At 48.3% G+C, this 24201-nt stretch overlaps 1 protein-coding gene across 1 annotated transcript in view; it reads left to right on the forward strand.

Moving 5' to 3' along the window:
• Positions 1 to 17450: 17450 nt before the first annotated feature.
• Positions 17451 to 24201, forward strand: part of GAD1 (glutamate decarboxylase 1) — a 40178-nt gene continuing 33427 nt past the window's right edge. The window contains exons 1-2 of the mRNA XM_045867407.2: positions 17451 to 17639; positions 20996 to 21058. Of these exons, the coding sequence (XP_045723363.1) occupies positions 17558 to 17639; positions 20996 to 21058 (145 nt within the window). The 5' untranslated portion in view covers positions 17451 to 17557. The remainder of the gene's footprint in view (positions 17640 to 20995; positions 21059 to 24201) is intronic.

Below are 24201 nucleotides of genomic sequence, written 5' to 3' on the forward strand. Positions count from 1 at the left end.
TTAACATTTGTTAAGGAGACCCCTGGTGTGTCAGATGGCAAGTGATGCTTCCACAAAGACCACAAGGGAAAGTAAAATAGAGAAGTTTATTACAGTTCCTGGGGAAGGTACATGGCATGCATCAGAGGGGCCACATAGGGAGGTCAAGGCGCAGACAGAAAGTGGAAAGCAGGACCTGGGGCATGCCTTTATTAGGGCCATGAGTGGGTGCTTTTGGGGTTCCCAGGCTAAGGCTGGATTGGCCAGTTCAAACCAAAAAGTTCAGGGTTTTGGTAAGCTCAGTGGGGGTCTTATCTAAGGGGTGCACAGGGGAAGCAGTTGGGAGGCAGAAGAGATTGTTTATCACCAGGGGCATTGGGGAAGTCATATCAGTTTACACTTGTGATTCTGTAGGCTATTATCTATGGGTGGTTATCTCATGAGCTTGAGAGGCTAGTGTGTTTAGGCACACAAAATGGATGCCAAGGCAGCAATAATATGGAATAGTTTAGCTAAACTCTCAACACCCTATCTCCTCCTTCCACTTTTAAAGATTTATTTGGGGGCCCCTGTGTGGCTCGGTTGGTTAGGCATCTGCCTTCAGCTCAGGTCATGGTCTCAGGGTCCTGGGATCGAACCCCACATCTGGCTCCACACTCAGTGGGGAGACTGCTTGTCCCTCTCCCTCTGCCCTCCTGCTCGTGCTCTCTCTGTTTCTCTCTCAAATAAATAAATAAAATCTTAAAAAAAAAAAAGATTTATGGGGGAGTGGCAGAGGGAGAGAAGCAGACTCACTGCTAAGTGGAAAGCCAGACTAGGGGCTCAACATGGGGCTTGATCTCATGACCCTGAAATCATGACCCTGAGATCATAACCTGAGCTGAAATCATGAGTGAGATGCTAGGCCAACTGAGCCACCCAGGCACCCCATCTTCCATTTTTATTTTGTTTTTTATTTTTTTAAAGATTTTCTTTATTTGGCAGAGAGCGAGAGAGGGAACACAAGCAGGGGAGTGGGGGAAGGAGAAGCAGGCTTCCCGCAGAGCACGGGAGCCCAATGCGGGGTTCGATCCCAGGACCCTGGGATCATGACTTGAGCCGAAGGCAGACGCTTAATGACTGAGCCACCCAGGTGCCCTATCTTCTTCCATTTTTAAAGACACTTATGTCTGAATAATCCAGGATAATCTATAATCTTCCCTATTTTAGAGTCAGCTGATTAGCAACTTTAATTGAATCTGTAATCTTAATTGCTCTTTGCCCATGTAACCTCACATACTTATGGGTTCTGGGGATTAGGACATACATACACATCATTGAGAGTGGGGGGAAGTATTGGGTAAGTATTCATATTTTCGAATTCATGGTATGGAGCTTGGAAGAAACACTTTGGTTGGAAATAGATGCCTTAATTAGGACTCATCAGTTTAGACTCAATTAGATAACACATAACAGAAGTATCTCTTTGATTAGAGATAGTAATCAAAGATAAGGAAGTGATGGCTCACAGAGAAAGTATAGTCTGTATAGAAGAGGACTGAAAATAAAATTATCTTAAATGATAAACATTTAAGTGGTAGTCTAAGAAAGAGAAGTGCACAAAGAGACAGAAGAACAGCCAGCAGGAAAATCAAGAAAGTGAATATAGTGGGTGCTATTGGTTGCCCACTCAGCATCTATCCCTCCCTGCATCTTTGCTAAGAGAGCTCTGATTCTGTTAGGATATTCACTCTGCACACACATAGCCATGGGACTCAAGAAAGGTACCCTCAGCCAATCAGTACATGGCATTTCTTTGGTGACTGTTACTGTTCCAAAGGAGGTCATGTGACCTACATTGGCCCAACCAGACCAAGGACTTTATTTCATGATTGGAAGGAGAGATTCCTCCATCCTTCTGGTTAAGAACCAGGAAGGATGCTGCCCTTCTTACTGCTGGCAGCCATTTTATGATGATGAGGGGACTGAATCTTAGGATGAAGCTAATGCTGTGGATGGCAGAGCAAAAAGAACCTAGATTTCTGGTGATGTTCAGCCACGCAGTTAACTGCTCTGGAAGCCAGCCCTCTGTTTGTGCTTATTATTATGTGAGATAGCATTCTTATTATTTAAAATGGTTTGGATTGAGGGTTGTTTTTTTTTTTTTTTTTTTTTTGCTGCTCAAAACATCCTACCTAATAATGAATACTACCACAGAAATGCAGGAAAGCTTCTAGGCCCGGAAAGATCTGCTTGGCCAAACATTGTAAAGAGGACAAGTAAGGTAAAAACGAAAAAAGGTGTTGGATAGCAACAAAGAGGTGGTTGGTGACATTAGGGAGAGCAGGGTCAGTCGAGTGGGGTGGGGGAGAGCCATATTTCAGTGAGTTTGAGTGCACTGGAGTTGAAAAGGAAAGCAAGGAGTTTGATATAAAGGAGAAGATGAAGCGTTGGAAGACAGGGAAAAGGAATATAATTTTTTTAAGTGTTTAAGGTGAGCAGGTTTAGTAGGAAGGATGATTATATGTACTGATTAGCTGTCATGCGTTGTGCATATTGTGGGATGTACTAAGCATGCCGTATGTTAATGTTTTTCATCTTTATAACATCAGTACAGGGTGGGCATTATTATCTCCCATTTACATTTGAAGTAACTGAGGCCTAGAGAAATTGAGAGTATCTTTCTAAAGATCACACACCTGGGAATTAGCAGATTCAAATCTAGGTCTCTTTTTTTGGTGTGTGTGTGTTAGGGTTTCATAACTATTTGACCATCTGGTCATTTCTTATCCACACTGACTGACTAGGTTTTTGAAAGTGGTGATAGGTACCTAAGTGACGTATATAGAGTTTATTTGGCAAATCTTCGTCCTCATTCCATTTTCTGGATGACTGCACGTAAACACAGTATATTCCTTTATGGGGCATTCCCTATTTTCTTTGGCCCAGACAGCTTTGTTGAGCCTGGTGTCAATGAGCACATCTGGAGTTCCCATCTCTTTCATGGCAAATTTTCAGATCTCTGTGAGTGCCTGAGGAGCATACCTCTTAAAGCCTATTCCATGGATGATGCACTTGTGAATGTTGATGGTGTGTTCTCTGGTCTGGTCACTAGCTCACTGGTGACAGAGTGGCCCTACTCACTGCTCTTCTTTGTGAGAGAGCCATTCTGCTGGGCCCAGGTTGGAAAGGGAGAGTGCCAGGTATTCCAAATCCAGGTATTTTAATCTAATGCTACCCTACCCTTCACCCCTGTGCTTTCCTCCCTAAAAGGTCAGTAGAGAGAAACAGATTGAAGAAAGGGAGATGATTTGTCAAGTAAAGCCTATCTAATACCTCAGAAAATGCATGTAACATAACCTTGGTTTGTGGTGGTTGGTTCTGTTTGGACCACTGCCCCAGCAGTCCAAGCGTGGAATCAGAGATGCCTCTCCTTTGTTCCCCAGTATTGGTCTTTATAAAGCCTTCAGTTATCCTACAGTTCTTTATATATTAAACAAGGTGACAACCTGCATTCCCTTTCATTGTGGTGTGGTTTTTCCCTTTAACTTTACCCTGGTTGACCTGTAAGATATCTGTAATTTTGATATTTGCCTAAAATACTGATGTTCAATAAGAGTGAATGCTTGATCATAACTCATAGTGCCAGATGTGAAGGAAAGCCTAGATCTATTGGAAATGTTTTGGGGTTCTGGGCAAGTGTCCAATGTCATGAGGTACTGAGAGTTCACAGTAGGGGTAGGATAAGGCTGCCAAGGCCAGACTAAGAAGGGAAAGGTCTCTCTGATTGGCTTTCCTAATAAACTCACCAGCTGCCATGGGTTATGAGTTATAATGGGGCTAACTCTGGTTTCATACCTGCCCTATCTCTGAATATCCTATGTAAGACAATATATTTTCTTACCATTCAAGCCTATTTGTTTCAGATTTTCTATTACTTATAGTCAAGAGAGCCCTTCCTAATGTCCATGTCACAGCATAGCAAACATGATGACCGATAACATCCTCTTAAGACTGTAAGCCAAACTGGGCTCTTAAGGTTACCCTCAGGTCTCCAAGGGGTCATGGCCACTCAAAGCCAAGGAAGGGGAATTGGTGGACCCTTGTGCCAGTTCACAGTATGTGTAAAATAGAAATATAGGCATACCTCATTTTATTGTGCTTTGCTTTATTGCACTCTGCAGATACTGCATTTTTTTACAAATCGTAGATTTGTGGCAACCCTGCATTGAACAAGTCTCTTGGTGCCATTTTGGTAATTCTCACAATATTAAAACTTTTTCATTATTATTGTATTTGTTATGGTGATCTGCATGTGATTTGGTGTCACTATTGTAATTATTTTCTGGTGCCATGAACTATGCCCATAGAAGACAGCAAACTTAATTGATAAATGTGTGTGTGCTGACTCCTGTACCAACCTACCCTTCTCTCTCTCTCTCTCTCTCTCTCTCTCTCTCTCTCTCTCCCTGTCCTCAGGCCCCCTATTCCCTGAGACACAGTAATGTTGAAACGAAACCAGTTAATAACCCTACAGTGGCCTCTAAGTGTTCAAGTGAAAAGAAGAGTCACATATCTCTCACTTTAAATCAAAAGCTAGAAATGATTAAGCTTACTGAGGGAGGCATGTTGAAAGCTGAGATAGGCTGAAAGCTAAGCCTCATGCACCAGTTAGGCCAAGCTGTGAATACAAAGGAAAAGTTCTTAAGGAAATTGAAAGTGCTACTCCAGTGAACATAAAAATGATAAGAACGCGCAACAGCCTTACTGCTGATATGAGAAGGTTTTAGTGGTCTGGATAGAAAATCAAACCAGCCACAACCTTCCCCTGAGTCAAAGCCTAATCCAGAGCAAGGCCCTAACTTTCTTCAATTCTCTGAAGGCTGAGAGAGGTGAGGAGGCTTCAGAAGAAAAGTTGGAAGCTAGCAGAGGTTTGTTCCTGAGGTTTAAGGAAAGAAGCCTTCTCCACAGCATAGAAGTGCAAAATGAAGCAGCAAGTACTGATGTAGAAGCTGCGGTAAGTTAACCGGAAGATCTGGCTAAGATAATGAATGAAGATGGCTACCCTAAACAATAGATTTTCAGTAGACAAAACAGCCTTCTTTAAGAAGAAGATGCCATCTAGGACTTTCATAGCCAGAGAGAAGTCAATGCCTGACTTCAAATAACAGGCTGACTCATTTGTCAGGGGCTAATGAAGCTGGTGGCTTGAAGTTGAAGCCAATGCTCATTTGCCATTCTGAAAACCTAAGGGCTCTCAGTTGGCGAGGATGCAGATAAAGGGGAGCCCTCTTACACTGTTGGTGGGAATGCAAACTGATGTAGCCATTCTAGAAAACAGTATGGAGTTGCCTCAGAAAGTTAAAAATAGAACTACCCTACAACCCAGCAATTATACTATAAATATTTACCCAAAGGATACAAAAATAATAACTCAAAGGGATACTTGTACACCTATGTTTATGGCAGCATTATCAACAATAGTCAAATTATGGAAAGAATCCAAATGTCCATGGCTGATGAGTGGATAAAGAAGATGTATACACACACACACACACACAGGAATATTACTCAGCCATCAAAAAGAATGAAATCTTGCCATTTGCAATGATGTGGGTGGAGCTAGAGAGTATTATGCTATGCAAAATAAGTCAGAGAAAGACAAACACCATATAATTTCACTCATATGTGGAACTTAAGAAAAAAAAACACAAATGAACATGGGAAATAACGAGAGGAAAACCAAGAACAGACTTTTTTTTTTTTTTTTTTTTTGAGAGAGAGAGAATGAGAGACAGAGCATGAGAGGGAGGAGGGTCAGCGGGAGAAGCAGACTACCTGCTGAGCAGGGAGCCCGATGCGGGACTCGATCCCGGGACTCCAGGATCATGACCTGAGCCGAAGGCAGTCGCTTAACCAACTGAGCCACCCAGGCGCCCAAGAACAGACTCTTAATGACAGAGAACAAACCGATGGTTATCCAAAGGAAGGTAGGTGGGGGGATGGGTCAAATAGGTGATGGGGATTAAGGAGTGCACTTGTGATGAGCACTGGTAATGTATATAAGTGTTGAATCACTAATATTATACTGTATGTTAATTAACAGGAATTTAAATAAAAACTTGGGAAAAAAATAAGGGCCTTTAAGAATTATACTGCAATTAAGAATTCCTCATATCAGTGAGATCATATGATACATGTCTTTCTCTGTTTGACTTATTTCACTCAACATAATACCCTCCAGTTCCATCCACGTCGTTGCAAATGGCAAGATCTCATTCCTTTTGATGGCTGCATAATATTCTATTGTATATATATACCACATCTTCTTTAGGGGGGTGGGGTGGGAGGGATGGGGTGACTGGGTGATAGACACTGGGGAGGGTATGTGCTCTGGTAAGCGCTGTGAATTGTGCAAGACTGTTGAATCTCAGATCTGTACCTCTGAAACAAATAATGCAATATATATTAAGAAAAAAAAAAAGAAGAAGAAGGTAGCGGGAGGGGAAGAATGAAGCGGGGGAAATCGGAGGGGTAGACGAACCATGAGAGATGATGGACTCTGAAAAACAAACAGGGTTCTAGAAGGGAGGGGGGTGGGAGGATGGGTTAGCCTGGTGGTGGGTATTGAGGAGGGCACATTCTGCATGGAGCACTGGGTGTTATGCACAAACAATGAATCATGGAACACTACATCTAAAACTAATGATGTAATGTATGGGGATTAACATAAGAATAAAAAAAATAAAACAAAAGAATTATACTAAATCTACTCTGCCTATATGCTCTATAAATGGAACAACAAAGCCTGAATGACAGCACATCTGCTTACAATATGGCATACTGAATATTTTAAGCCTACTGTTGAGACCCACTGCTCAGAAAAAAATCCTTTCAAAATATTACTGTTCATTGACTGGTTACCCAAGAGCTCTGATGGAGCTGTATAATGAGATTAATGTTGTTTTCATGCCTACTAACACATCTATTTTGCAGCCCAAGGATCAAAGAGGAACTTTAACTTTCAAGTCTTTATTGTATAAGAAATACATTTTGTAGACTATAGTTGCCAGTGATTGTGATTCCTCTGATAGATCTAGGCAAAGTAAATTGAAAACCTTCTGTAAAGTATTCACCATTGTAGATGTCATTAAGAATGTGGGTGATTCATGAAAAGAAGTAAAAATATCTAACAGGAGTTTGAAAGAAGTTGATTCCAAGCCTCATGGATGACTTTAAGGGTTTCGAGACTCAGTGGAGGAAGTAATTGCAGATGTGGTGGAAATAGCAAGAGGACTAGAAGTGAAGCCTAAAAATGTGACTGTATTGCTGCAATTTCATGATAAAACTTGAACTGATAAGGAGTTGCTTTTTTTTTTTAAGATTATTTATGTATTTATTTGAGAGAAAAAGATTGAGAGCACAAGCAGGGAGGAAGGCCAGAGGAAGAGGGAGAAGCAGACTCCCCACTGAGCAGGAAGCCTGACATGGGGCTTGATCCCAGGACCCTGGGATCATGACCTGAGCCAAAGGCAGACGCTTAACCGACTGAGCCACCCAGGCGCCCCTGAGAAGTTGCTTCTTATGGATGAGCAACGAAAGTGGACTCTTGAGATGGTATCTATTCCTGGTGAAGACGATGTGAAGATTGTTCAAATGACAAACAAGGATTTAGAATATTACATAAACTTAGTTGATAAAGCAGTAGCAGGGCTTGATAGATTGACTCCAATTTTGAAAGAAGTTCTGCTTTGGGTAAAATGCTATTGAACAACATTGCATGCTACAGAGAAGTCATTCATGAAAGGAAGAGTCAATCAATGAGGCAAACTTCCTTGTTTTATTTTAAGAAATTTATTTTAAGGGTGCCTGGTTGGCTCAGTCGTTGGGTGTCTGCCTTCATCTTGGGTCATGATCCCAGGGTCCTGGTTTCGCATCGGGCTCCCTGCTCAGCGGGAGGCCTGCTTCTCCCTGTCTCACCCCCCCCCGCTTGTGTTCCTTCTCTCACTTTGTCTCTCTCTTTCAAATAAATAAATAAAATCTTTAAAAAAAATAAAAAAGAAATAAAAATAAAAAGAAATTTATTTTAAGAAATTGCAAACCTTCACCAACCACAGCCCTTATTAGTTAGCAGCCATCAACATCTAGGCAGGAAGCTCCACCAGCAAAAAATCATGACTCACTGAAAGCTCAGATGATGGTTAGTGTTTTTTAACAAAGTATTTTTAAGTTAAAGTATGTACGTTAGATTTTTTAGACATAATGCTAACACTTAATAGACTACAGGATAATGTAAACTTAACTTTTATGTGTACTGAGAAGCCAAAAAATTCATTTGACTTGCTTTATTGTGACATTTGCTAAATTGCAGTGGTCTGGAACTGAACCCTCAATATCTCCAAGGTATGCCTGCATGAAACTGGTTTGAATGGTTATCCCTGGGTTGTGCAATTGAGGAGGGGAGGTAGGTAAGAAAAGTTTATTTTTTAATTTATAGTTTTTATTTGTTCTCTTTTTTTTTTTTGTCATGGGCATGCATCACTTTTATTGTGGTAAAATATTCATAACATACATTTTACCATTTTAATCATTTTTAAGTGTATAGTTGAGTAGCATTTAGTATTTTCATATTGTTGTGATAATATCACCACTATGCATCTTAAGAACTTCATTTTCTCAGACTGAAACTCTATACCCAGTAAACAATAACTTCTATTCCCCCTCCCTCCAGCCCCAGGCAACCATTGTTCTACTTTCTATCGGTATGAATTTGACCATTCTAGGTACCACATATAAGTGGAATCTTAAAATATTTATCCTTTTTTGACTGGTTTATTTCACTTAGCATAATGTCTTCAAGATTCATCAGCATCATAGTATGTATCAATACTTCATTCCTTGTTATAGCTAAATAATATTCCACTGTGTATATATCACATTTTGCTTATCCTTTCATCCATTGTTAGACACTTGGGTTGGGTCCACATTTTGGCTATTATGAATAACGTTGCTCTGAACATGGGTGTACAAATATCTGTCCAATATGAAAATCTTTTTAATTAAGCCTATACATGAAGTGGGGTGGGGGGGTGGAAATCTGGGAAAAAAATAAAATGTTTAACTATGGTTGAGTTTGGGTGATGAGGTTATTTCAATTCATTATAGAGTCTTATACTTTCTTCAACAATTACATATTATCTTAAAGTAAAAATTATGTATTTTTTAAAATAAAGAAACTTTTAAAAAGAGTTAAGGTAAAACTGACCTGAGGTACAGAAAAGTTAACACAAGGCAAAGCAGAAACGAGAGATTAATATTTGTGGAGTGCCTATTATATGTGAGCCATTTTAGCAGGCCTTAGTATTCTTTTTGGTATGCTAGAAGCTTCTAATGAGGATAAATACTGATAAGTAAATAAATAGGCCATTATGTTCAGAAAAGAAATGTCATCTGATATAGAAACTTGCTGATCTTCATAGAACAGTTAATATACTCACAAAGTTGCTTACCCTTACATTTAATTGGATAATTTAAGTAGCAAAAATTGCAATCCAACATCAATAGCACCCCCCAAAGTCCCTATTTTCTTAGAACTTATTATTGCTCCTATTCCTGAATAACTGTACAAATATATTTTTAATTATAGGGGCCAAGGGCAGGCCACCCCAAGAGGCCACTTTGGCAGAAAGATTCTTTTGAGTTAAAAAGAAATAATAACAATAAATTTAAAAAACCCCAGCAGATGCAGAAAAAGCTCTTTACCTCCCCATCAACTGCCTAAAAAGAATTTAGATAGAGGACCCAATCTAAGAAGAGAGCTATCACCATACATAACTACAGTATAATATGAACTAGGTGTGGTAGACAAGGAGGAACCTAACAAAGTCTATTTGATCAAATCCTCTATGTCCCATTGTTCCTGAGTGGCTCAGCAAACATTTGTTGGGTTAAACAGTGTTTACTCTTTTTCATCTTCCTGTGAATTGCATTCCTTCCCTTTGAGGTCCCAGACCCCTAATCTCTTCTCCTTAGTTCAGGATGATATATATTCCTCATTTTGCCTGCCTAGCTTTGGAATTTCATGTCTGTGTGGATTTCCTATGTACAAAATGAAATTTGATTTTCTCCTGTTAATCTGTCTCATATCAATTTGATTCTTTGTCCAGCTAGGAAGACCTTGAAGAGCAGAGAAAATTATTTCTCCCCGACAAATAGTTGGTTAACTTTCATGAGCTCCTTTCCTCCTTTATTAATACTGTAACTTGCCTCCTCTCCACTCTGAAATGCAGTTTTTTTTCTGTTTCATGCTCTCAGGTCCTAAGTTTAGCTTCATCTCTAATAAAAATTATTTTAAATGCCTTTCCATAAAAAGGATTATTTGAAAAGGATCACTCTGTAAAGATGATAAATTTCACAGTACCCTGTCTACCACTGGACAGTGTATTAGGAAAATCTCTTCCTCATCATAACAGGCACCAAGTTCAGTTTCTTCCTATTGGCGTCAGAAGAACTCATCTAAAGGTGAGGCAGAATACACAAATCAGCAGGCAGCAGCAGCATCCCAAAGCCTCCTTCTCTTAGTTTGTAACTCACCAATGAAAGAAAATAAGAAGAAAAATATTAAAAATCATGTACTAAACAGAATTAAAAGAATACTTTGAGAAAGATGTCTCAAAATAAAACTTGCTAAATTGAGCTCTTTTACAACCTGTTAAAGCGATGGCTTAAATACTAATGTAACTGGTGGCTCCGTAGGCTAGTTGAGGTCCTGTAGATGGTTCTGACCTTTTGAGACTTATTTCTTCCTTCTCTACATTTTCTTTTCAACTCATCTGAATCCAGATATAACAAGAAAAACAACTGGTGCAAAATGACTCTGCACACTCATTCCTCAGTTGCTAGGTGCCTTCCAGATGGCCACCTGAAGATTTTAGGAATATATTATCTATTCAGCAGCTTGTCTGTGGCTTGTCCCTGGCTTTGAAGTTGAGATAATGTGCCTATAGCCCCAGTGAGAAGATATTATCATTTAACCCACATATTTAGGCATTGCTTGAGGGGTTCCAGACTTACCCAAAGGCAAAGAAAACAGGACCTCAGTCTTGGAACTGAGGGTAAGATAGAAAGAATGAGCTCCAGATGACTAAGTGCTTTGGGGAAACCCATGGTACTGATTTGCAGATGATACAGGTGAGAAATTTGGCTGTGAATACATTCCAGTGAGCTCTTACATGTAAGTTCTTGACATAAAAGGGATTGAGTTACAACAGCTCAGATGAATCCCTCCCATTAAATTTACAGTTTTCTTCCCTGAGTAACTGGCCAGGATTAGGAAAGGAACCCAATCTGAAACAGAAATTTAAATTCGCAGATTTTCCATGACTGAGTCAGAACCTTCCAGAGGCTTCTCATAAACAATAGTCCAAGTCACCTACATCTAAAAACAAAGGCTAACTTCCTGTTATTTTAAACAGTAAGAGCTTCTACACTGAAATAAATGGATAAAATATTATTGTAGCCACTCTCCCATTCCATACCATTTCACCAAAGCATCTCATGTGGGAGGGAAATCAACTTTGTTGCATCCACTCTTTTGGGAAAAGACTGATTTTGCCTTAGTTTTTGTTGAAAGAAGAGTAGAAAATATAGATACATCTTAAAAGCTCTCAGTCAGAATTGCAGTCCAGATCTGTTATTTCCTTGGTCTCCACTTTTGCAGTGAAATACCTTGCCTCTATCAAAGAGTTCTTTTCCTAAGGCTACCTTTGGGGTGAAGCTCTGTGGGGAAAGAAATGGATATTCACATTCCTGTCTCTTTCACCAAAGGGACAGAGACCCTGGGTGTTTCAGCCCACTTCCGGCAGCATCTCTCAGCATTTTAAACAGCCCTGCTTTGTGAAATATGGCAGGGTATGAATGTGAACGGGGACGGGCCTGCAGTTTTCCTTGAAGAACTGCTCCCTTGTGGGGCTGTTGTTTCCTCTCAGAAATTGTAATCTATCGCCACCTGCTGGTCCCTCGTCTGCGTGTTTGGAATAGCAGGAATTGGGTTTAAGATTTACGCAAGATTTGCCCAAATACAAATCACTGTGTCCTCCTTGATTAATTTCTTTAATATTAGAATATTTTCATCTTTTGAATACCAAGGAGGAAGGGACCATTTGACGATTATCTGAGGAACTCAGCTCTCTTCATTAGGAGAAAAGATTGTAATTTCCGGAGTCCTTTCCCTCGTTCTGGCTGAAATTCTGCCTTCCTCACCGCCCTTGTAACCCTTTCCTGCCTTTCAGGAGTGAGTATGGTGTGATCTGTTGAAGTAGGGGTGTCGATTTAGCGATGGTCCCCAAAGAAAGTCCAGAATAATTTGGGAACTATCTTTAAAGTACTCAAACACACCGAATAGGCTTTAGCCTCGACTTAAGAAAAGCCGAGTGTAAGGTTAACAACCTTTCCCACAGTTCTCGTCTCAGGAGACAGACGTTTAAACGGCGAGCACTGCCATTTTTTCCCCCTCTTTTTTGGTCATAAATTAGGTACTTAAAATAGATCTTAAAGAGCCAGCGGAAATGAACCAACACCGTGGCTCCAAATTACCTTTCCTGGAAGCTAAAAATGCTAAATGCGTTTAAAAGAAAAAAAAAAGAGTGACATTTCTCATTTACTCACCTTGACGTGGACCATATTTTACGCATAAAAATCTCTCCCGCAGCCTGTTTGGGGCCCCTTCCACGCCTTACTCTCCTCCCACCCATTCCCTTTTTTCTTTTGCTGAAAGGCTCGGCTCCAAATCCGATTGGAATATCTTTAAACATCCCTGGGAAAGGGCATTGTGGGCGGAGGGTCGTGTTCCCAAGTCCCAGCCGTCGCTGACCTAAAGGAAGGTTGTCCTGGGTGGACAGGATCGAGTAGCCAGGGCTGCAGGCTCGGAAACCCCTAACACCCAGGAGAGACCGGAGGGCTCGCGCTCGCCCACTCCTTCCGCCTCTGGGCTCCGCGTTCCCATTTCTTCAAAGCTCTAAACCTTACATCAAATGCAAAAGAAACAGCTGGGCGGACACCACTCCTTTCCGGACCACCCCTCACCACCGGTTCGAGTCCCTGTAGAGGATATCTATTTTCCACCCCAATTGTCCACAGCATCTCCCCCTCACCACCCCGGGAGTAATAAAAGATAAAAAGAATAGTGAAAAACAAACAAAAATAGGGATTCCAAATGTTCTAAAGAGCCAAAAGACAAGCACAACAACACTCACTACAAATTCTTACCGAGAAGGAGAGGACGAAATACTCTAATCCCCCAGCCCCCACTCCAACAAGGGGGAAAACACCGCAGTTACAGCCGGGAGGGGAGACGGGCAGGGTCTGTGGGGCCGGTTGGCCGAGAGCTGGTGACTGAAGCCGACTAAAGGGAGGCCTAAGGGACAGAACGGCGGGCGCTGTCCGTGGTCCTGAAACAGCCGCGCCCTGTCTCCCAACTCACTGGCTGTAATTCCAGGCCCTTGGCTCCTTAACATCTCGCTGAGTCCAAGAGTCTAGGTTGGAATGGGAGATAATTGGAAATTAAACCAAAACCATAAGTCCCCAAGTCTGTTACTTTCCCTGCCTAACTGGAATGTCAACTCCATGAGTGCAGAGATAATGTAAGTTGCTGGAACAGTGTAAAACTCCCTAAGAACAGCGCCTGTCGCATAGTAAGTGATTAATAAATATTCGTTTAATTACCTAATTTTTTAATATTTAGTTAAACATTTTTAAATTAAGGACGAGACTTCATTCCCTCCCCCTCCATAAAGGATAAAGGGAGGGATGTCCTCGCAGTTGGACGGATTCAACTTTAATTTGTGATACCTGCTTTTTGTAGATTTTTTTTTTTGCCAACGGGATCATTTTCTTGGCTAAAACGTTAGGGGTGAACGTTTTGGACACTGGGGTCAGAAGAGGGAGTGGCTGGAAATTTCTCAGTCTCAAGCCACAGGTGAAAGTAAATGAATCTTCCTTTCAGGGGAATCTCGGGTCTTGGGAGAGGGTTGAGGAGCCAGGGCGAGCAGGCATCTTTCTGGGACAACGGCCCCTGAGGGGCATCGGGATTTGTTGCCTCCTCCCGCCAGTCTCCTTGCTCCTTGCGTCTTCCATGATTTAGCACGGGCACTGGGCTCTCTGATTGGTGCAACCATCTCATTTAGGGAGGTCTGAGGAGGGGGCGTGGGTGGAATTCCGAGCCTCATTTCGGAGTCAACCGCACATTTCAAGCATAGCGGTGCAAGGTTTTGAAGGGACCTTTCCTTCGCTGAGTGGGCACGCCCACCTTGCCCAGCCTGGAGCTCCTGCGCCCAGAGCTGCGGTGACTGCCCTCCCGCCGCCGTTCAGGATGCTTTTGGGTCCTTAAAAAGTGCCCGAGCTTTTATTGTGAGGTAGAGAGAGGACAAGAGTATTTTCTTCAGTATCAAGGGCAACGCGGTTATTTCAAACCTCAGAGCGCTATCCCTCTTACTAATGGGACTGTGTCTTCTCAGGGCGGAATCTTCGATCTTATTAGGGAATTTTCGGTTATTAGTAAGATTTTCTGTCGTTCAGAGAGAAGGTACGGGCTTCGGTTGGACCAGCAAGGCCGCAGACGTGTCCATAAATAACCCCTGCCTGCTGCACAGTAACAGGGGGAAAAAATCACTGTGAAACGAGTAAAGGAATCATTGGTTACACGGTATCACCCAGCCACACACAAAGATCAACTTTTTTTTTTTTTTTTTTTGCCCTAAAGGAAAAGACACTGAGGTAGACGAAGGAGGAGAACATACATTAGCGACGAGGCTGGCTGAAGGATGGCTTGAAGAGGCGGGAGAGTAATAGAGCCCAGACAGCCCTTCCAGGGGTTAGTTAGCTCCCGCGGGGAGGAAAGACCCCGCCCGCACAGGGCCTCGCGGTCTCTGGGCGCCTGGCGCCCCCTGGTGGAAAATTTTCGGCGAACGCCTTCTTATTGTGAGGTGCTTTTCCGAACGCGGCAATTCATTATAAATATGTTTAAATAATGCAAAGGGAGAATCCTTAAAAAGCGCAAAATCGCAGGGGGGGTGGTGAGGAGAGTGGGCAGAGTAGGGAGGGATGGTCCGCTGCCCACCCCCACCCCGCCCCCTGGGGCCACCTCTGTGCTCGGGTTTCCGTTTGTGTGAAGCCGCGCTCGTGCGTGTTATTAACCTTCAGATGTGATCAATCAGGAGGGCTTCTTTCCCCATTACCAAGAGGACCAAAACTAGCAGGGAGTGCACAGTGGGTGGGAAACGGGACCTTTTCTCTGCGGGTGGCCGTGGGTAGCGGTACTCAGGTAAAGTACTTTGGGGAGGCTCTGAGCTGGATGAAGAAACTGAAGTGAAAGGAGACGGGGTCTCCTCCGGGGTCTGAGTGTTCCCCTCCAAACTCTGCCTCCTTTGCTTTTACAACAGTCCTGGCTCAGTAGAGAGCCAGCGAGGACACAACGCCAGAGCTCGCTTTTACTCAGGTAAGAGTCGCGGGGTCGTAGATCTGGGGGATCCGCGAGGAAAGAAATTGAGGCAAAGCCACTGTTCTAGTCTTCCCGAAAATATGGGAGGGGAAGGAAATGGGGGAGAGGGATGAAGAAGCACTCAACGAGGCAGAACTCTTCGTAGGAATTATCTTTTCCCTCGTCTTACCCGACACCCTCTTTCAAAAATAGAGCATGTTGAGTACGTTCTGGATTACTCATAGGGCCTTTTTTTTCCCGAGCCCCAAACCGTGATCTGGATTTATAATCGCCCTTTAGAGCTCCAGAGGCGATCAGGCACCTGCAAAGGAGCCCCACCGCTCTGCCGACGAGCTGCCCCCGCGAGCAGCGGCCTCGTGATTCCCCCGCCGAGCCGTCCCCGCCTCCCCACTCCGCCCCCGCCTCCCCCGAAGCCTACCAGCTGCCTCTCCCGACCGCTCTCTTCTCCTTCCGGAGCTCGCGTGCGGGACGGTGCTGGCGGGAGCCCGGCGGCAGCTGGAGGTGACGCCGGGAAGATTACGCCTGTGGCAGGGCCGGGGCCGAGCGGATCGCTGCGCGCTGCGCAGAGGAGCGGCAGGAGCGCCCTGCTTGCTGTCGCCTAGCCCAGGTGGGTAAGCGCGCGGCCGCCCGGACTTCCCAGTGCCAGGCTGCAGCTGTTCAGCTGGGTCCTCTTGACCCGCAGTTTCTTGGCCAACCCCCACTCCCAGCGACAGCCATCTACCCTCCCTAGCAGAGCACGTCCCGCCTGCCCTACTCCCGGCTCTCCCTTGGTGCGCGGCGCAGCGACCCCGACCTTCGCGTTCATCCTACCCCCACCAGCGAAATTCACGCCTAGGGATGCCCAGAGGCTGACACCCGCGCTGAAGTGGAGAGAGGATTTTCCCCATCGCTTCCCGGCTGTGAGCGCCCGTCTCACCAAAGGGCTCCTGAGCAGCAGCTGCCAAAGGCACGACTCCGAGCGGTAACCTGTTACTTCCCCAGAAGCTGCGGTCTACCGTGGCCGGCGTTACAGTATGAATGCGCGCGCAGGGCTGGGTGTGGGATCCCAGGGTGCGTGTGAAGGCGGTGGCGAGCAGGTGCTACTCTGCGGGGTCTTAGATCTACCCAGATTGGCCGGCACCTCTGTCCCGGGGCCTTCGGTAGCCATCGCGCCAGCGCCGAGCGCAGTACAGGGGCGTCGCGCACCGATCCTAGTCTGCCGCCTTCCGAGCGCAGAGGGCAAGTTCGTTTCCCCAGTAATGTTCCCCTTTCTTGCCACACTCAACCTCTTCGGCTTTGTTCAGCGAAAAATCTGGGGACCTCAGAGAGTTGGGTGGAGAGGGAACACAGAAACCCGGACCGAGCCTCGTCCTAGGCTTCCAGATGGCTCAAAACGGGGTGGGACAAGAGGGAGACAAGGTTCCGACCCGCTGCTTTCTGGCTGCCTAGGGTGCAAGGTGACTGTAGTTCTTCCCCGCCAAGTCCGAGAGAGAACGTAAAGATATGGACCCTTTTTTTCCTCTCACCGTGTCTCACCAAAGTCCCCGGTCCTCGGAGCAGTTAGCCTCCTTCTTTCCAGGGAATTAACCAGACACAACAACGGGAACCAGACACCGAACCAGACGTGCCCGCCCAGTGCGCACTCCCCCCCGCCTGCCCGCCCTCCGGCTGCTGAGAGCCCAATGGGGCTTGTCGTGGCTCGGCTGGAAAATCGCGCACTGAGGCTCCCTTGCCCTCCTAGCCCTATCCCCCCCACCCCTGCGTCCTGAACTGGCCTTGGGCTCCCCTAGTCTCTGCGCTGCACTTCAGGTCACCCCGCTCCGCCGCCAGACTGGAGAGCAGCCCTGGGCTACGTTGCCCGCGCCGGAGTCCCAGAGCTCGCGCGCACGTCTCCTCCTCCCCTCGGCGCACCCCGACTCAGCCTGTTAGGTGCCCTTCCTCCCGCCTCTCTGTCCCAAGCCCTGACTTCTCGGGGGGAGCGTCCGCGCCCCCGACCGCTCAGTCGCCTCCCGCGCAGGACCCCGGAAGCCCTCCCCGCACTGCTCTCGCATCTCTTTGCAGCCTGTTCCTGCGCCCGACTGGCCGAGGACCCCGGACAGCAGAGGCCCCGGGACGACCAAGCTGATGGCGTCTTCGACCCCTTCTTCGTCCGCAACCTCCTCGAATGCGGGAGCGGACCCCAATACTACCAACCTGCGCCCCACAAGTAGGTTCTGCCCCAGTTTCCTATCGAATGGACTGCGGGGAAGATGGGGGCGCTGGGACGTGAGGAGGCTGCGCTGGTGGAAAGGGAAGGGGGAGCGTGGAGACGATGGAGGCTGGAAAGAAATGGGGCCCTGACCTGGGTCTTCGCCAGAGGTCGTTTGACTGCAGAAATGCTAGGCGATTCTGGGGCGCTGGAAAGTGGGAACCACGCAAGGTTTGAGTAGCGGCGATCGTTGGGGGCTTCGCTTCGAGGGAGGGACGGGCGGCGAGAGTGTTGTTTTTGTTGTGTGTGGTTTCTTTGGCTTGGTGGGACGACGGGGGGTCGGGGCAGAGGGCGGTGTGAGGAGACTCTAGTCTCGGCGGGAATAGAGAGTTTTCTGTCTCCAGCTCTCGCTGAGCTGAGACCTGACCCCCTCCTCCTTTCCCCCTGCGCTGTGCTCAAAGTCTATAATCAGCAGAAATTTCGACGTTAATTGCAGCTTTTAGAACACTCGGGGTCCCTAATTGCTCCAAATTTTCGTCGAGCTATTGACGAGTGAGGGAGAAGCCAGGGGCGAGAAAGGTGCATAAAACGGTTTGAGACTGAGCTTCGACATTTTAGACAATTAATTACATCTCAGACCAAAAAAAAACAAAAAACAAAAAAACAGCAGCGGGCAGCAACCTGAGTGGAGAGGTGGGGAGCCAGGAAGCGGCAAGAAGCTTTGCCAGGGCGGGAGGAGAGAGCACCCTTCTCTTTTCTCCAGGGCAGGAGATCTGTCAGCAATTGACAGGTCGGCAAAAGAGAAGAAAAGGGGAACCAGATAAAAGGGGGGACGTGAGTTCTATGCTTCCCCACCTCTAGCTCAGTGTGCTCTTCAGCCCATTTCCAGAATTTGTCTTTAATTCAGATTTATTTCCTACCTTTCTGTAGAAGTCTGGCGATGGAAGAGTTGTTTTTCTTTTTTTGCAGTTTGGGTTGAAATGAGTCCCCCTCCCCCAATCTATCAGCTCCAGTAGTAACAGCCCCAGATTTTCTATAGAAGAGGGGTTTAGAAATGGCAGTGTGGTTAGGAGGGCTTATTGCTATGCTTTTATGGCACTTTCTATAGACTTGAGAAAATGTCGATCGTTCCCATCAACGAAGATGGGGGAATGTTATCCGGGGAGCCCCCTCTCCAATCCCGTGGCGCAGCCACTGGCTCCCGGGCCCGGAGGCCTTGTCTTAAGTCCTGAGGTTGCGTTTCAGTTCCCTTTGCAGCTCCCTCTCCCCGCCCCCCAGGCGAGCTACAATTACCCACACAACAAAGAGGGGCTCGGGAGAGCCGCCAGCCCTGGTGGCACGTGAGCCGGGCACTGGCGGCCGCTGGCCGGATCAGGCCGGGAGGAACGCGAGGCCTGCTCGCCTTTGTCTGTTGCTCTGGCCTTGATGGTTTTTTTTTCCAGACCTCTCCACATTTCCCGCCCCTTTTTTGCTGCCTGACAGGGCAGGGCAACCGCAGTGTTCACCCACCTCAGAGTCCTGCCCCATCCCACCTCACCCGGGTTAACCTTACCTCCCGGCGGCAGCCCGCGGTGGAGCGCATACGCCCAACCTCAGGGCGGAGAACCAGTGGAGGCGCTGACCTGAGTTCGCACATGGCCTGGCGCGCCCGGAAGGCACCGAGGCAGAGGGAAGATAGTCGAGGACCCTGCCTGGGAAGAGCGTGCAGCACCTGTCCTGAGAACGTCGTCGCCTGCCCCCCCGCCCCCCTCCCCCCGGCAGCCCAGCTGCGGGTTGGGCACCCTAGGCTGCAGGCGCACGCCGGGCTCTCTGCCCGCTCTCGTCCTCCCTTGCAGACACACCCTCGCCCGCCCAGCGGGCTCCGCTTCTCTCTCTCTTCAAGGCCTCCTGGGAGGTGGCCTTGCTCAATCCGCACAACCTTACTCAGCCTCTTGGCTACACCAAAGGGGATCTCTCACTTCCTCTCCCCCATTCCTCTGTCTCTTTATTACTGTAACCCCCAGCTCTGACAGGCAGTGCATTGGGTCTGAACACCAGTGCCCCAGCTGAGTAACCTTGGAAAAATCGCTTAACCTCTCTGAATCCCTATTTTTTATTTGTAAAATGAATCTTAGATAAACACTCTTCTTGTTTCATAGAGTTGTTCTGAGGATTAGCTGAGATGGTGTTTAAAGCGAAAGCACTTTTTGAGTGGAAATAGCTCTTTACCCGCCAGGTATTATTTATTATAAGGGTTTTGCTTTCGCACCGATTTCCTGTCTGTGGCAGGAACTCCATCTGTGACACGCTGTCTCACTGACGTTGGTCTATTTCTTCTCCCCGCTGGGGCTCTGTTGTGCCTCGGGTTTAATGGATGTCACTCTCCTTATCGCCGCCGACATTCGCGCGGAGCTGAAAGCTCGGACCAGGGTGGGGTGGGGGATGGGAGTGATTGGAAGCGCCTTGCTTTGAGAGATACGAAGGGAATTTCACGCTGGGCCCACCGCACCAGCGCGCGCGGGCTCCACAGGCACCCCCGTGCTCCTTCCTGCTAGCTGAAGCCCGAGGGCAGGAGAGACCCTGAGGAGTTTGAGAACAGCCTGGTAAAGAAGGAAAACACAACGGCTCCTAGGTCGGCCATTCGGACCCGGAGGAAAGGCGCCTGATTCCCTTTGCCTTCGCCTGCTCCAGACCTGAGACGTCTGAGGGAAGGGTTAATGAGGGGCAGGTTGGGAAGAGGGGATCCGCGATGAGGACCGGAGGCACACTATTGTTTCCCGACTCTGGGTCCGACTGAAGAGCAGCCATGCGAGCCCGATCATCTAGTCAAATACTATTTTTCACCCAATTAATTCCTGAACTCTTCCGCGACCCCATTTCATGCCGGTTTATTTTAAGCTGCCACTCGGCTGGAGACCCGCCAAGAAATTATGAGACGTTTTGGTCCCAGATGCCTCTGTGTTCCCTTTCCGGGCTGCTGTGGTCGCCCTTCGAGTCTGCAGGGCGGAGACCAAGGGACAGGGCCTGGCGGGTGGGTGCTGGGTAACACGTGCGGCTTAGCCCGGTCTTTTGTACGTGGTCCACTCGGATCTCGCCTCCCCCCCCGCCCCCCGCCGGCGTTGCTTGGAGGCCTGGCGGGCCGCATGGGTGCTCGGCCTCTCAGAGACACCATTCTATACCTGAAAGCGGGAGCAGGAAGGGAGTGTCATGGGCACTCGAAGGGCACGAGTCTGCCCTTCGGCCCACGTATCTGGCCTCTTGCTCCTTTCAGGAAGGAGTTTTTATTGAGGAGCACTGGCGAAAGACCTGCCTTCTCCTCCCCAGAATACCTTTGCCCTCGACCCGGTCCCCCACATGCTCCGAACCTCACTGATCGCACCTCTTTTGCTTTCTAGCGTATGACACCTGGTGCGGCGTGGCCCATGGATGCACCAGAAAACTGGGGCTCAAGATCTGCGGTGAGTGGAAGGGCCCGCTGGGGCCCAGCAGGGCGGCGCAGCTCTCGGGCTTTGAGGGTTTGGGAGAGTGGGGCGCAAGAGGAAGGAGATCCCGGCTCTTGGGTTTGGTTTTCTAAAGTACCTACAGCCCCGACGCCTGGCGAGAAGCCCCTCTACAAGTCTTAAACCTCCTCCGCCTTCCCTTGACCCGGCTGGGGGGTACGTTTTCGGCTGGAGTCCGGGACTCCCAAGAGACAGCGGGGCTTCCCGGGTCTAGGACACAGCGCCCCCGCGCGGCAGCCCCGCTCCTCTTGCCGGCGTCGGGGCAGATCCTAAGCGTGCGCTCTACCTGCGTGGGGAAGGGAAGGTCTGGTTGAAGAGGTGAACTGGTCTGGTTTTCCCGGAGAGCAGGCCTAAGGCATGGTTTCCGCCGGAGGCGGAGGCTGGCACGTCGTCCCCCCTCCCCCGCCAGTCCCCGCCAGCATACGTTGAAAGTGGCCTCCCCAGCTTGAGAATGTGCCCCGAGATGTCACAACGGATTCAGATTTCGTTCTTTCATTCTTTGCCTGCAGCCCTCGGTGGCCTGCCTGGGGGAGGTGCGGACGGCTCGGGCCAGAGGGTTTGCGGAGCTTGCCCTTGAAGGAGAAGGAAGGAAAAGGGGGCAGGCGGGGGCGTGGGGCCTCAAGAGGAGAAAGGGGGTGTCGGGCACGATTTGCCAGAGAGGAAGACAAATAGATCTGGGAGCTGGAGAGGAGAAAGAACCGTTCTCCGGAGACGTGAGGGTCTGAAATGAAAACGCCCAAGGGACGTCATTTTTTTTTTTAAAGGAAAAAAGGAGACTTGTTCGAAGGGACACAGCTGAGTGGCTCCGGCTGAACAATGAGGACTTGCTTTCCTTGCTACATTTCACCGTCTAAAACCTCTAGCCTTATCGGGCCAGAAAATACGGACGTCCCCGGGCAGGGGGTGGAGGGGCGGGGGAAGATTAACGAGGGGCTTATTAAAGAGCCATCCGTCAGCGGCTGCGCGCGGGAGATAGCGGCGGAGCGGGCGCGGGGCACGCCCGCCCCAGCCCCGAGCGCCCCAGCGGGAGCCGGCCACTGAGTGTTCCCTGGGCCTGCTCTTGCAGCTCCTCTGCGTGCGGGGGCCCGAGGCAGGCGGCGGCGGGGCCCGGAGAGGACAGGGGCTACTTAGCGGCTCCGGGGAACCACCCTCCCTTCCCCGCTTTGCCGCGAGACGCCCTCCCAACGCTTCTGGGGCTCTGTCCCCTCGGTCCACGGTGAGGAAGCGTTGCTCAACTCCTGGACGCGGCCATCTCCCAGGGAGAGCCCAGCCCTGCCGCGGGGCGGCCCCAGGTTTGGCCCTCTCTGCGGCCCGCGAGGCCCGCGGGGCTAGGCCCGGGCGGCGTCGGCGGGCGGGGGAGGCTGGCGGCAGCGGAGCTTTGTTCTATAAATAGCCCCCTCCCCCAGCCGCCATTCCCGGCTTAATGGCCCGTTTCGCGCCCGGTCCCTTCGGCGGCCACGGCGCTCAGCTTCTGCAGCCGTCATTGTCATGCAGGCGGGCAAGCAGAACTGAGCAAGCCCAATGCGCCCGCCGCGGTCGCCGGCAGGGTGGGGGAGACTTGGGGTGAGGGCTGCCTTCCCCGCGGCCCTGGGCCTGCCTGGCCGGCAACCTTCGTCCCTCCTGCACTCCCTGAGCCAGGCGTCGCGCCGCAGGCCGTGTCCCCTGTGGCCCCCTTCCGGAGACACGCCCTGAGTGCCCCTAAAGGGTAAACGGGCAAGAAAGAGTTGAGCTTCGTTGGGTCCGCGAATAGGGGTCCCCGAGTTTGCATCAACTTACTATGAGGGAGCGCTCTTGAGCATTTGGGGGCTACCATCCGCGGAGAGTTTCTTCCCTGTTTTAAACACACACACACACACACACCAACACTAATGTCAGGAAAGTTGCAACCCGTTTGACAGGAGGAAAGGGCTGGTAGTCTGTTGAGCTCCCGCTTCTTTTTTAGCTTCTGCTAAAAAGCAAGCTTTGGGGGCCACAGGTTAGGAGGCTTCACATTAGGCTTGATTCTGAAAGGAAACAAAACACCAGGCGGATTTATTTCCCATACCTTGGACCAACTCTGGCTTTCCAAAGTGCAGTCTTTGGTTTGGACCTGAATCCACAGCCTCCCACCCTCCACTCAGGGACACCCCAACTCCCTTCATCCCAGACATTCGTGAGCCTGGAGGATGCCTTCTCCACACTCTCCAGGTTGGTCTGACCTTTCACATTAAGACAGCAGTAGAATTAATTTTCCTCTTCTCACCTACAAATCCATTGCCCTAGGTGACCCCCATAAACATCTTCAGTGCCTTGCCAAGATTCAACTCCCACCCCCTCTCCTACCTCCCTTCTCTGGAAGCCAGGGAAGAAAGCTGCAAAAAGGCTCTGGGTCTCACCAGTGGTACCCTTTGCTTCAGAGGCAGAATCCCCTGGGAAAATAATCAGGTAGAAGAAACCCAGGGTTTGCCAAGAGGTAGAATGGGGTAGCTACAAGCATGGTGGCGTGACTTAAATAGAAGGAGATGCAGGGGCTCTGGGTTCTACTAACTTCCCGGTGTGTCCTTGGCCCTCCATCACTTATATATGCAGAGGTCCCAAACTGGCTGCCAGCTACAGCCTATGAGCTCTTTTATTTAGCCCATGCAGTGTGTGTGTGTGTGTGTGTGTGTGTGTGTGTGTGTGTTTGATTTTGTGTCAGTTGCCATACAACTTTCAAACAGAGAAAGACTTCAGATATTATGTATTTCTGGCTTCTGTTGAAATAAGAAGTTGGGGCGGGGGAGATCTGGCAAGGTATTTTGAGCCCATAAAAATCAGGAAAAAAGTTCCTTCCTCCAGGTAGATGCAATTCCACTCCACAGCTTGCTGAGCAAGAGCAGGGGTTGCGGGGGGGTGGAATGGGCTTTAGCCCTCCTTACCCCCTTGGCCCTGTGCCCTTCTACCATGCACAGCTCATAGACTTGCTCAAACCAAGTGCTCTCTAGTTCCCTACACTCCTCCCCTCTCAATGGGCCCCCTAGGCCTTTGAGTTTGGGGGCAGGAGTGAGGAACCAGCCTCAGGATCTCCCCTCCGCCCAAAGGAGGAGTCATCACAGGGTTTGCCTCCTGTTCTCCCCTTAAAG

The sequence above is a fragment of the Mirounga angustirostris genome, unplaced genomic scaffold (genome assembly GCF_029215605.1).
Source record: "Mirounga angustirostris isolate CCGP_5_RB_7025 unplaced genomic scaffold, mMirAng1.0.hap1 SCAF_3, whole genome shotgun sequence".
In the NCBI taxonomy this organism is placed as follows: Eukaryota; Metazoa; Chordata; class Mammalia; order Carnivora; family Phocidae; genus Mirounga; species Mirounga angustirostris.